Source organism: Epargyreus clarus, unplaced genomic scaffold (genome assembly GCF_041222505.1).
Source record: "Epargyreus clarus isolate Ecla_fem2 unplaced genomic scaffold, WU_Ecla_fem_2.2 ptg000021l, whole genome shotgun sequence".
NCBI classification, from domain to species: domain Eukaryota; kingdom Metazoa; phylum Arthropoda; class Insecta; order Lepidoptera; family Hesperiidae; genus Epargyreus; species Epargyreus clarus.
In genome coordinates, this window is record NW_027332228.1 from 17,366,314 (window position 1) to 17,378,811 (window position 12,498).

The 12,498-nt window shown below is 36.3% G+C and overlaps 1 protein-coding gene across 2 annotated transcripts in view; it reads right to left on the bottom strand.

Moving 5' to 3' along the window:
* Positions 1-12,498, bottom strand: part of vg (transcription factor vestigial) — a 53,785-nt gene that overhangs the window by 16,672 nt on the left and 24,615 nt on the right. For both annotated transcript variants that reach the window (XM_073084883.1, XM_073084884.1), the window contains 2 exons: positions 6,080-6,356; positions 5,201-5,359 (listed from right to left, as the gene is read on the bottom strand). In XM_073084883.1, the coding sequence (XP_072940984.1) occupies positions 5,201-5,359; positions 6,080-6,334 (414 nt within the window). In that variant the 5' untranslated portion in view covers positions 6,335-6,356. The remainder of the gene's footprint in view (positions 1-5,200; positions 5,360-6,079; positions 6,357-12,498) is intronic.

Sequence of the window (12,498 nt, forward strand, 5' to 3'; positions counted from 1 at the left end):
ACCTCATGTTGACTTGTTTGCAGATGAATGGAAGACAATCTTATCAGAATGCCTGCACTACTGTGAAACAAATGCGCGATGAATGAATGGTATAATAAACTGACATAAAATAATATATTTCGATAGGTTTAATTTGGACTGGACATGGAATTTGGTTAATAGGTTTAATTTCGACATTTATGTACTGTATATTATTTATCGACTTTTCTATTCTATGGTACTGTACTTACTTTCTTTCTTTCTTTGTTTTTTGTTTTCTCATGGACATTGTTTTAATTATTATTGTCTTGGTTTTAAATTTTACGATCAGTTTTTATTATTATTATTTTAATGTAGTTATGTTAATTATTATTTAAATTGTAATTTTTATCAATCATTGTTCATTAGTGTAATTGGAGTAATCCGTACTAATTGACTAAATAAATAAATAAATAAATAAATAAATAAATTTAGCCGTCCAGTAAGTGATCCCGGGAAGGACGGCGGTATGTGTGGAAACTGCTCCGGCGGTATGTGTGGAAACTGCAGGTGAGAGCCCGACCAGGGCATCGCGCTTGGAGGACTCCGGTTGCGTTCCGTCGGAGATCCTGGAGTTCTCCAACAAGCGTTGAGGACGGCCACCGGGGGGTTTTTAGTGCGGTAAGAACATAATCCGGCGTCACTCCAACGTCGTGGGGCACATTTTGAAGGTTTCCCCTCGTTAAGAAAAAAAATAGGTAGGTACCTATGTGCCTCTTAAGAATTAATTATCTATCACATGCTTTAACGATGAAGGAAAACGTGTCCATAGAGGAAACCGATACGCACCTAGTAGGTAGGTTTTTTTTTATAACATATGAACTGTATAAACCCGCATTTAGCTATATGTCCTGGCCTTATCGGAGATTTGCTCACTTTATGAAATGCTCGATAATTTCATGAAATGGTCGCATTTCATGAAATGTTTTAACATCTATTGGCCACATCATGATGTGGTTTGAGCATATCAATGATAAGAAATCGTTTCTCGATATAGGCAACTAAACGTGCGGCTTTTTCATAAAATGGTCAAGATTATATTTTGATCATATCGTAAAGTAGTTACATTGATTACCGGTAGGGACGCTGCAAGCCATGTTCCGTTTTTACCCTTTGGGTACGGAACCCTAAAAAGGTACAAGAAACGGACCAAATAAGTCAGAATGATTCTACATCAGAGAATAAAGAGATAATTAATGTTATGCCGTCAGTTGACGTAATAGTGAATGGACCAGTTGCTGATGAGGGTTTGTCTAACATTGAAATAATGGAGATAGATAATATGGAATTAGAGTCAGCTGATGGATGGTCTTGTGTGTCTTGTCTGTGCTCATTTTTGTAGTTTAGGTTCCAAACCTGTGCATGCTATTTGTGGCGTAGCTTGTGGAGAAGAAGGTTATGGTTCTCAAGTTCAATGTTTTCTTTGCCAAAAGGAACAGTTGATTGTTAATGAAAGAGATAAAGCTCATAGTGGTGTTAAACATGCTGCTGAGAAAATGGTCGATAACACCGCCAAGAAACTTCCTTTATTAGAAATTGGGAATTCCGTGTTTTTGAATGTACCGAAAATTGACCGTGGTCCTCTAGACACCAAAAATATTGTTGGAAAAGTAGTTGATTTTAGGAACGGAGTATACAAAATCGGAACGGGTTTCGGGACAATTAAAAATTGGTTTTCTCCTCAGGACCTACAGATGTCGTCTAAAGATTATTGCGAAGATATATCAGAATTGCCAATATCATTGAAGGAAGCTATTAATTTCCAATCTTAATTTGGAGATCAAGGCTTTAAAAAATGCTTTTGCAAGCCAGCAATCAATGTCGTACAAACAGATGTACATGTTTCAAAAACTTCGTACTTCAAAGTGTCACCAAAGTTTGTCATGCGCCAACAAATGACTGAAAGGTTTCATGAAAGGTTGTAAGACTGACTTTTCAAATGTTAATTCATTTATTGTGCATTGTATGTGAATTTTTATATTACTTTTTGTAACTTTGTACCAAAGTACCTACTTATTTCTAAATATTCGTTTATATTTTAATAAAAAGATGTATAATTTTGTTACAAAAAAATATTTAATTATGTTACACAAGTTTGTATAATTTTATTACTTAAAAGTTTGGAAAATCCAAAAGTGCACGACTCATAATGCTCAATTAATTATGAAATATAAAAAAAAAAACTTAAGTCGTTCAAAATTAAGTGCCGAAAAAACAGCTGTAGTAGGAAGAAGGTACTGCACAAGCGCCCCTGGTGGAATAAATGTACATAATATCTATAGATATACAGTCTTGTAGTTTTCGTTTTTTATTAATTGCAATTAAACGACACTGAATTAATTAATCATTCGCATTCAGTGACCTACAATCGTCGATTAGAATTTTTAAAAAAAAAATTAACTCAATTGATGGATTTTTTCACAAGTGTAACTTGTGAAAAGTGTTTTCAGGTTTCACACATGACGGATAGGAAAATTTTTTGACCTATTTGGTGTTTTTTTCCAATTCTATTGCAGTAAATCAATTTTTAAAAAGTATGGAATTAATCTCCATTAAATTATCTCGACAATAGTATGCAAAATATCTTGATTCCGTGAACTATCAAGGCTATAATAATAAAAATAGCCGCCAAAATGAAGCGAAAAAATTTTTTCGATCGTAAAGCACTCTCTGATGCTTCGCATCATGAGTCGTGCAAAATTTGATTAATTTTGTTTGTGTCAACCGACTGATTGACCGACTTAAATGATAATAAACAAGTTCTTAAAATATTCCGGATTTTTATGAAATATTTTATGGATATGTATCTGGCCAAATGTGGATGACAAAATCGTGAAACATTAACGATTTAATGATCTGGTCAAATTAAGTCGCCCACATCATGAAATGCGACCATTTTATGAAATTATCGAGCATTTCATGAAGTGAGCAAATCTACGATAAGGCCACGACATATATATAGATTATGGCCCCAAATCCTTCTCATTCATAGATGAGACCAGTGGCCAGCAGGAGGACAGCAATGCGTTAATAATGGAAGTTACATAATAATTTTATTTTAGTGTACCTAATACCTATCTATATGCAGCTGTGTCTCAGGCGCACTGATATCGTGATAACACTAAATATAATCCTCAAGCTGATGCGACCACATCAAGTAAAATCACGTAGATTATACTTATAAAAACAATAACCGATCATAGCAAATAAATGATTGCAATTATGGTAAAATCTCATTAATTTGTGGTCACTAATTAAATTTTCTCCTGAGAGTGATTTAAGTGGCAATATTATAATCGATTTACAGATTCCATTGACCTGTGAACTAGTAGGTATTTTAGCTCCAACTCAAATTACTGATCACCGCATATTGGCTGGACTTCACACAGTCATATTAAGTAGAAATAAACGAAATCTGTTAATTTTGTAAGGTTTCGTATTTTGAACAAAATTTGAGTTCGATGTTACGCAATATTTACCAGCGCGTTTTCTTAATATTAACAAGCTTGGAAAACACGCGGAGCGGACGCTTCCTGGCGGCCCCAACAAAAATGAATAATTAATTCCAACTACTCGTTGATTGAATGGGAAAAACCACATAATAAAACCATTATCAATCTTATCTGTGATTTTTCATAGGATATTTTGTGTTGTAAAAACGTGTCGATTGAATTAGGAGTCCATGTGGCTACAAGTTTATTAGATAGGTACGTGAAGGCCATTAAATATTTTTTTTTAGCCGGAGATATAAAGGAAATAAATTTTTTGTAAGATAAAAGAATTACCTATGTTTAAGAATGGCTAAGTTATTGTGCTAGGAATCTGAATCGCGCTTGAAACTACCTAGCTTTGTTAGCTAATTACGTAGGTACGAGTACCTCCAGTTATTTAATGAGATTCTCAAAGAGCCATACATATTCACTAAGCACGCTAGTCAGAATCAAATATGTATAAACATTGCTTGACAAAATTGTCATAAAAGAACTACAGGTAGATATACCTATATCTATCGAGTATGCAGTGATCATGCTTATGTTAATTTTAATAGAAAATGCGCGATCTCGTAGTTGAATGGTCACGGTTGCTACGGGGCAGAAATAGATGGAGCAGAAATATTCCGATTTGTCATTTATTGCCAACTGGTAGAAACACATCAATGGGGCATTGATCTCGCACGGAACAGTGGACGGAGCAAAACAATGGTACCGAGCCGAGCGGTGACGCGGTGAGATACATTTATGTAGATATGCTGTCAACGGACAGATGGATGGAACCCTCAAATCAAACGGCGAGTGTGACGGCGGCGAGCGCGCGGTAATGATGTAACTCCTGACATTAAGCAGTGACAGCTTGATAGCTTGTTTGGCGAAACTAATCGCTACTGAAATAGACAGCTAGAGATTTATTTGAGAACGGCGCGGTACACGCCGCGTGATGTATCAAAGCGATGGAGCAAAAGGAAAGCCGCGAGCGAGGCAATTAAAGCGCAGTAAGAAACTACGACAAGATTTATCGGCCGCTGGAGTTCTATAAGAGGCTGCTACCACCACCGACAGTAACGGTGGTCAGAAGACACATCAAAACACTAAAATTTCAGATTAACTTCTTTCTGTATTTCTAATTGAATAATAATTTATATATGATTAGATTTATCTAGAATAAAATACATGTTTAGTTTTTATAAAGAGAGTAAGAAATCTCTTTAGTCATCTGGTACATTCACGGTGATTATATTACACTGCTTACTGACAAACAAAAAATACAATTTCAGAGACTGAAAGCTTCTCTAATTTTGTAGAATGAGCAACAATTGCTTGTTGTTTTAATGTAAGATCAATTTGAATTCGGTGCACAATGAGCGTGCGCTGTCAAGAGAGACAAAGACTTCAAAAGAAGAAACTCGTTAGATATGGGTTAGGGAAATGATTCCGCCAGGCCAGGCTTCCGCTAGTCCTACTTCGGAGCGTTTGTAGGTATATAGAGTATATACCTAAATACCATCAAGATTGACACATCATGTAGGTTCATCTCTGACAAGCTGCGGGAAGTTGCCCCACAGTTATGTTTAATATCTATTCTTTTGAATTATTTGAAGATATCTGGATTGCTATATCCGGAGTCGCTTACCTAGTTGTAAGAGCAGATAGTGTAGATGGGATAACAAGGTAGGGAGGTGTATTACCTTTAGGTTTGTCGAGGGCGAGGGCGCGCGCGAAGTGCTCGTCGACGACGGCGGCCACGTCGCCCGCGTAGTGCGTGAACACGACGCAGTTGGCGCTGACGTACTGCGCGCGCCGCCCGCCGCCGCCGCACTCGCCCTCCGACTCCGACGACCCGCCGCCTGACACACACACACACCATCAAGCAATCGTGCCGTACGGACCCGCTAATAATTAAAGTAGTAGAAGAATTATGGTTAGACTCTGGCGGCGCCGCCGCCACACCTATTTGTGCCTAACTTCAGCAATATTAAGCGCTGCTGTGTGCTGGCTTTAATCGTGTGGAAGATGTAAGGGAAACATACTTTGTCAAGACCCTAGAACTTAGTCCTCAGGGGCGCAACACATCTGTGACATGATAACCAATTAGGTACACTCTGAGTTGACAGTCTGCACTTGAAGCTTTCCAACCCAAATGCTAGTAATACTGCTAGCTCGTTTGCTGTCCGGCCTTAAATGCATCTTCCTGTGGGCTGCTTTCTTAAAATATTGCCTGCGTACCTACGTGATTGCTAAGACGTGGTTAAGTTGTGCATCAACGGTTTAAGTAACAGTAATAAATTATTTTTAACATAACTGACATATCAAATTGTCGCGCATTACATTTTGGCATGTTAATGTAGGAAAGAATAAAACATCTTTTTAAGTTTTACGTTTTTAACATAGTTTCACAACCCTTCTTCGTGATTGGACTTACAGGGACGCCACATTAATTTTCGCTTTATAACAGCAGTGCTGCTGCATTCGGGTATGAAGCATCTTAATCCTACATTAGAACGAAGTCAAATTCTACCTTCGGTTGATTTCAGATGCCTACGTTAAGTATACAGTGTAATGAGTACCATCAGCACTGGCTCGTCCGTGCGCGGAAAGGTCCTCCTCCTTGGCGCGCAGGCGCGGCGAGTGGTGCGCGGGCGCGGGGTGCGCGTGGTGCGCGTGCGCGTGCGCGTGGTGCGCGTGCGCGTGGTGTAGGTGCGCGTGGTGCGCCAGCGGCAGCGCGTGCGCGTGCGGCGGGGAGCCCGGCGACTGCGCGCCCGACGACGCCGAGCCCGAGCTGACGCCGCCCGCGCCGCCCCCCGCGTACTCGCCGCCAGCATTGCTCGCGCTCTGCACGTTCAGCTGCAGACAAACATGGATCAATACTTAACCGCATACCGATCAACTTTCTGGATAGATGGAATGAACTTCATGGAACGAGGTGATAACAGAAGAACACTAATAACAGAAGTGAGTGTGAAGTGAGAACAGACGTACTTCTCCGAGGCATTCCATCTGAGACCACAGGAGTAGCAACGCATCTGTCGCCAACCTCAGATAGAAAGTGTATCTTATCTGGGATTTATTACCGATGTTCATGGGCGGAACATCACCACTTATCGTCAGGTGGAATGCATGCTTGTTTGCCGCTTCTATACCAAAAACTAATCTATAAAGCCACATAGGTAGACCCATATTGAAACTATCTATCTACCTAACCAACTGCTCAATTAAATTTCATTGTTGCAAATAGGCACTATTTTTAACCAGCATCCATTTAGATTGAACAGAGATATCTAATAAAGTAGGTGTGTCCAACAATGGAACGTAAATGGATTAAAACAAAAAAAAATAGATAACAGGTAGACCAAAAAAAAATATCTGAACCATAGAACAGGAGAAGAGTTTAAAAGCGTTTGCAAAGCTTTTGCACTAAACGTTGTGGACGTGGGCAGCATGGCTACTGCACTGCACCCGATCGCTAAACGAAACATGATCACTAGACATCGGATTATACCCAATTGCATATTTGAAAGAAAGAAAGAAAACATTTTATCCTGATAGTTACTACTACTTACATGTACAAATACATAAAACGCTACTTTTTTGACATTATAGCATATTGTAGTACTTTTTCGTTGATAGTGCAAATATCAATAATTACATGTCAATAGTGTGATGCCCCATTTGGATTATTTCCCGTCTTATAAGTAAACAGTTGTAGAGGTCATATTCAAATAAGCATAAATCGTACGTTATATTCAAACTTACTATAAGTAGGAATTACATAAATATTACGATTAGTTAAGAAGTAGGTAACTACTAAAAGTCTAGATGACGATGACCTTGATATTTTCATATTCAGAAAATCTTTGACTTGTTAATTGTTTTCAGTTGCGTACCTATTAAAAATGTATTCATAAATATATATTTTTTAATTTGGTTGATATTATAAAATGTTTTTATATGTTCATACTTCGTAACATAAAAATATGGCTATCATTTTATTGTGGTTGGACAAAAATGATATATTCGAGGTCTGTCCATAAAACTTGACCGTAATGGCAGTAAATAAAGACTGACACAGTTGACTAGAAATCCTATATTTATCATGCATATTTTGGACACATTTTGCTCTTTTGGTGCATATTTTGCTCCTTTTGAGTGCATATTTCGGATTTTTGATAGATCATATACATAATTCGATATCTAATGATTAAGTACACGTACACGGACTTCTAGTATCTGCATCCCTTATCCTTTTACGCAGAGACCCATAGAAAGTAGGGACCTTAGTATTATTCGAACAAGATCAGCAAGCATTAAAGTGAAATATATAATAATAAGGTCCACCTCCACTCCACAGACGAATAACTCCAATGGGTCTACGCCGCCGGGACTAATGGGGACATAACTCATCATATCCATGACAGATTTCCCTATTTATAAAAAGAGATGAACACTATATTATCTGTAGGTATCCGTTTAATCTTGAACGACTGAATCGAATTTCAAAATCAACAATCACGTCATTGTTCGTTATAGGGGGTTCCGTACCCAAAAGGTAACTACGGGACCCTATTACTAAGCCTCCCGCATCGTAGAGCCATCACCAAACAGGTCTGACACGCAGCGGATTCTACCTGTATCGCTATGTATAGGTATAGGATACACCTGTATATAGGATCGCTGATGTATATCGCGGTAGGATCGCGTTCAGATATTGCATACGCAGTCAGCTATCTGAGCCAGTTTAACGATTGCTACAATGAATCGCATTGGAAATGTGCTAAGAGAGTACTTCGTTAACTCAAAGGAGCAAAATAATTATGCTTGAACTTTGAGAAGAGTGGAATGATAAAAACAGGCTATGCTGATTGGGTGAGAAATGACGTTGATAGAAAATCCTACACTGGGCAATGACATTTAAGGTAATACATCTATGACACCGGGTATATCTTTCGAGTCTGTAAATCTGTAGTTTCCTGGGAGAGCAGAGGGCAGAGAACCGTAACGTTGTCAAGTACGGAGGCGGAGTACATGTGTCTTACTGACACTTGTAAGGAAGCTATATTTCTTCGTAATTTTTTGCAAGAGATATTAGGTATGTCATGTAAAGTTACAATTTTTAATGATAACCAAACTGCACAAAAGCTATGTAAGAATACTGTCTTTCATGCTAGAATTAAGCACATAAATAATTGCCACCATTTCATTAGGCAACACATTTGGGATGGTTCTATAGATGTCAAATATTTGTGCTCTAAGGAAATGTTAGCCGATTTATTAACCAAACCATTGTAAAAAAAATATAATATTTTTTTAAGATAATTGTTAAGAGGTTAAGTTAGTTGTTTGTAAAAGTCTATTCTTATGTTGTATTTAGATTGTTAAAGTGTATAGTGACACATTGTAACACACTAGCCCTTGAACCAATATAGTTTACTTATTCGATATATGTGTCAGATTTGATACAATCTGTCCGTCAAGTGAATGTATTACGTAGTGTACAGATTCTATGTAATATATCGCGATTAATCCTGCAAATTTCTTTATATTATCCTATTACTCCTACAGGTTCAATCCCTGATGAGGCAGATATTCAAAATGATTTTAGTTTTATGTTCCGGGTCTGGGTGTTTGTGTATTCGTCTTTGTGTATGACCATTGTCCATGGCACATGACACAGGGAAACCTTGTGCGGGGCTGTAAGCGTAGAAGGCGTCTTTTTCTGATTTGGCAGTCTTAAGATTATAATATATCGAGGTGAACTGGACACCGGACGAAGCGGAGGCTGACGTGTTATTGATCAAGCATTAACCATAGGTGTGCCACGAACCGCCGCAGCGAGAGCTATAAATTTAACGTATAATGCCTCAATTTGCTTTCAAATCGCCCATTCACGTAGATGTAGAGTCATGAACTTTATAATAAATCAGTTCCCAACATTATCTGATCAATTCGTATCGCACAAGAACTCGCCCGCATAAAACATTGCGGCGAGCGGCGTCATGAAAATGTAGTTATGATGAGGAGGTGGCATTCGTCGGCCACGCATTCACTGTTTGCCAAAAATGTTTTAAAAACTTATCCACTTATCAAGCTTTCATTATTAGTAATTATGCATTAATGCACTATGCCTGCGATTAGTAATGATATATTGCCTGTTTCTAGACACTTAAGGGAAATATTCGCATACATTTAGAAACTAATAGGAATATGAGGGAGTTACGACATATGGAATCAGGGGGGCCATATTCATTCCTGATGGAAGAACCATCAATATAGATTTAGCCGATTTAACCCTAGAAAGCTAATGATATTTTTTCAACGTATATATACATTATATACATACATGCTATACATTAGTCGATACGACTACTGTAACTTAAAAAGTGTGTTAATTGAGATTTTGTTTTTGAAATAAGATTATTTGTTCATTAATTTAGACTATGGTGCTTTTGGTATGTTATGAAAATAATAAAAAACATGTAATTTAATTGATATTTTTAATAAAAATTACAAAAACATGTTATCCTGCTTTTTCATGAAATCTTGGTATATACTCTTAAAAATTGTTGAAAAATCTTGAATTTTATGTGAATGTAACCAATAAATGTAAAATACCAATCTTATACTTTTTTCATTAAATAAAGTAGAAAACTTTGTAAAAATAGATTATAAAAAATAATTAAATCTCTTTGTAACAATTGACACACATTTCAACTTTGTGTTCTCCACATATGGGTATTCGACATTTTTTAACATCGAGACTTTGTCGTCTGATGTTTTTCATTGTAAAAAACGCACATATCTTCCTTTTTTAGGGTTCCGTACCCAAAGAGTAAAAACGGAATCCTATTACTAAGCTTCCCCTGTCTCTCCGTCTGCCATACGGCTCTATCTCTTGAACCATGATAGATAGACACTTAAAATTTTTACAGAGTATTTATAACAATGGCCGCTGTATAAGCGAAGGATACAAGTAACCGCTATTTCTCGGCGTTTTTCGCTTTATCTATTGATTCAGTTCAAATTTTCACATTTTTTACTTCTATGGCTACTATGATAACAAACACTAAAAATATAAAATAAATAGAAATTTTATGGTACGAAACCCTTCGTGTGCGAATTCGACACGCACTTGATCTATTATTTATATGTAGGTCTTGACGTGACAATTATCAATTTCTCTGCACGCAGTGTCCTCAGCAATGTCTGTCTTGTGGTTTTCTTCATGTAAAATACGTTCGATCATTACTTTTCATCATTTTAGAAGACTGTTTAGTAGTCATTTTTACACCGAAAATAAAAAATAGGTGTTTTGATATCTAAAGAAACAGCTAGAATTAAAACTATGTAACAACCTACTTTCGCAAAAAGTTACGGTGACGCTATACATTAGTCGATGTGACTATCATGAACTTCAGTACTTCAAAGTGGCAGCGCTTACACCTTCGACAAAGCCGTTTCCCAAAACTACTCACAGACGACTGATTTGGCATAAAAAATGAAAGTACTACCACTATTCGGAAGAAAGATATAGCAAAAATAAACATTTTTTTTTGAAAGTTTTTTAAAATTTATATTTAATCCACAAACTATTTCATGCGTTAGATATTGGTACATTTGGTACCTACTGTTTTCGCCAGTAAAGCCTCCATGCCGTAACGGTGGCCACGCCTCCCTTCGGCGTTCAATTTAAGTAATAAATAGTGGTAAATAGTGGTAGAGTTCTGGGTATTTCTTGTAAATTACCTCTTCTTTCCAGATCTTCCTTTATATAAAAGGAACTTAACTTAATTAAAAAAATAACTTAACTCATAACAATTTATGATTTATTAATGAAAAACTTTCACATTTTTATAACATCTTATTTTGTTTAAAAAAAATGCTTCTTTTCATGTGCGGAAAAATGTTTGAGAAACATTTTTCTCCATAGAGAATCCATAATTGTTGTCTGAAGCAATTTTATGTTAAAACTTACCGTTTCAGTGAAAATCGCGAAAAATCCATTCTTTTGACTTTTGACCTCGAATAAAATTTTTGGGTAAAAATTACAAGAATAATAGGAAATTTTGAAATGTTGTTTATAATTGTGTTTGAATAATTATATTTATTTTCAGCTTGATGTGCATTAATGTATCTTCACTTTTATGTTTTGGTCTAACTTGACCGGACTATGAAGCTTAGCCCGAGTAGATATTTAGCTATCCATTAAATATTGTTCTCATGTAAGGCATGTAAGTTCGCATGTAAGTCTTTATGAGAAATATTGATTCTAAACCTAGGTAGGTAACACGGAGTACTAAGGGCCGCGACACGTGACGGTAGTTAATCACCGCGGTAATACTAACTCAACAGTCAACTGAATTTTTACAAAATTCTTAACGGTGTATAAAATCGGCGCCTAAAGCCTATGTTAACTAAAGTAAACTTAACATATCTACCTAATTAATAGCGACCCGTTAAATACGTAAATAACATGAATTTATTTAAGCCGCGCTACGCGTCGTTAGTTGCTGATAAGAGATTCGTGTCATAACTCGTAACTTCGTTTTCATTTTTTTTGTTTTATAATTTCAGTAGAAAGACATTTACATTACATTACATACATTTTATTTAGCATTAGCAGGTATCTATACAACATATCCGTGTATTTAAAATATTGAAAACCATTTTCGAGAAAATACACCCCCGTATCTTTAATTTTGTAGTTACTTTTTGGATTATGCTCTCGTTGTGTTATTTTAAAACTAAACGCTCGATTATTTATTAATTTTGATATGAATAAAATAGAAAATCCCGCTCGCTTCTTTTTGTAAACCCGTTGCAATATTTCAATTTATTTTCTTTGTTAAATTGAACTTTTTAGAAATAAATATATTTTGTATTCATATATATTTAGGTTAATTGAAGAAATACCGTTGTAGAATGAAAATTTGTCGTTTTAATACAATAAGTTATCAATTTATTTTTTGATCCAACCAAGAAGGATTTCATC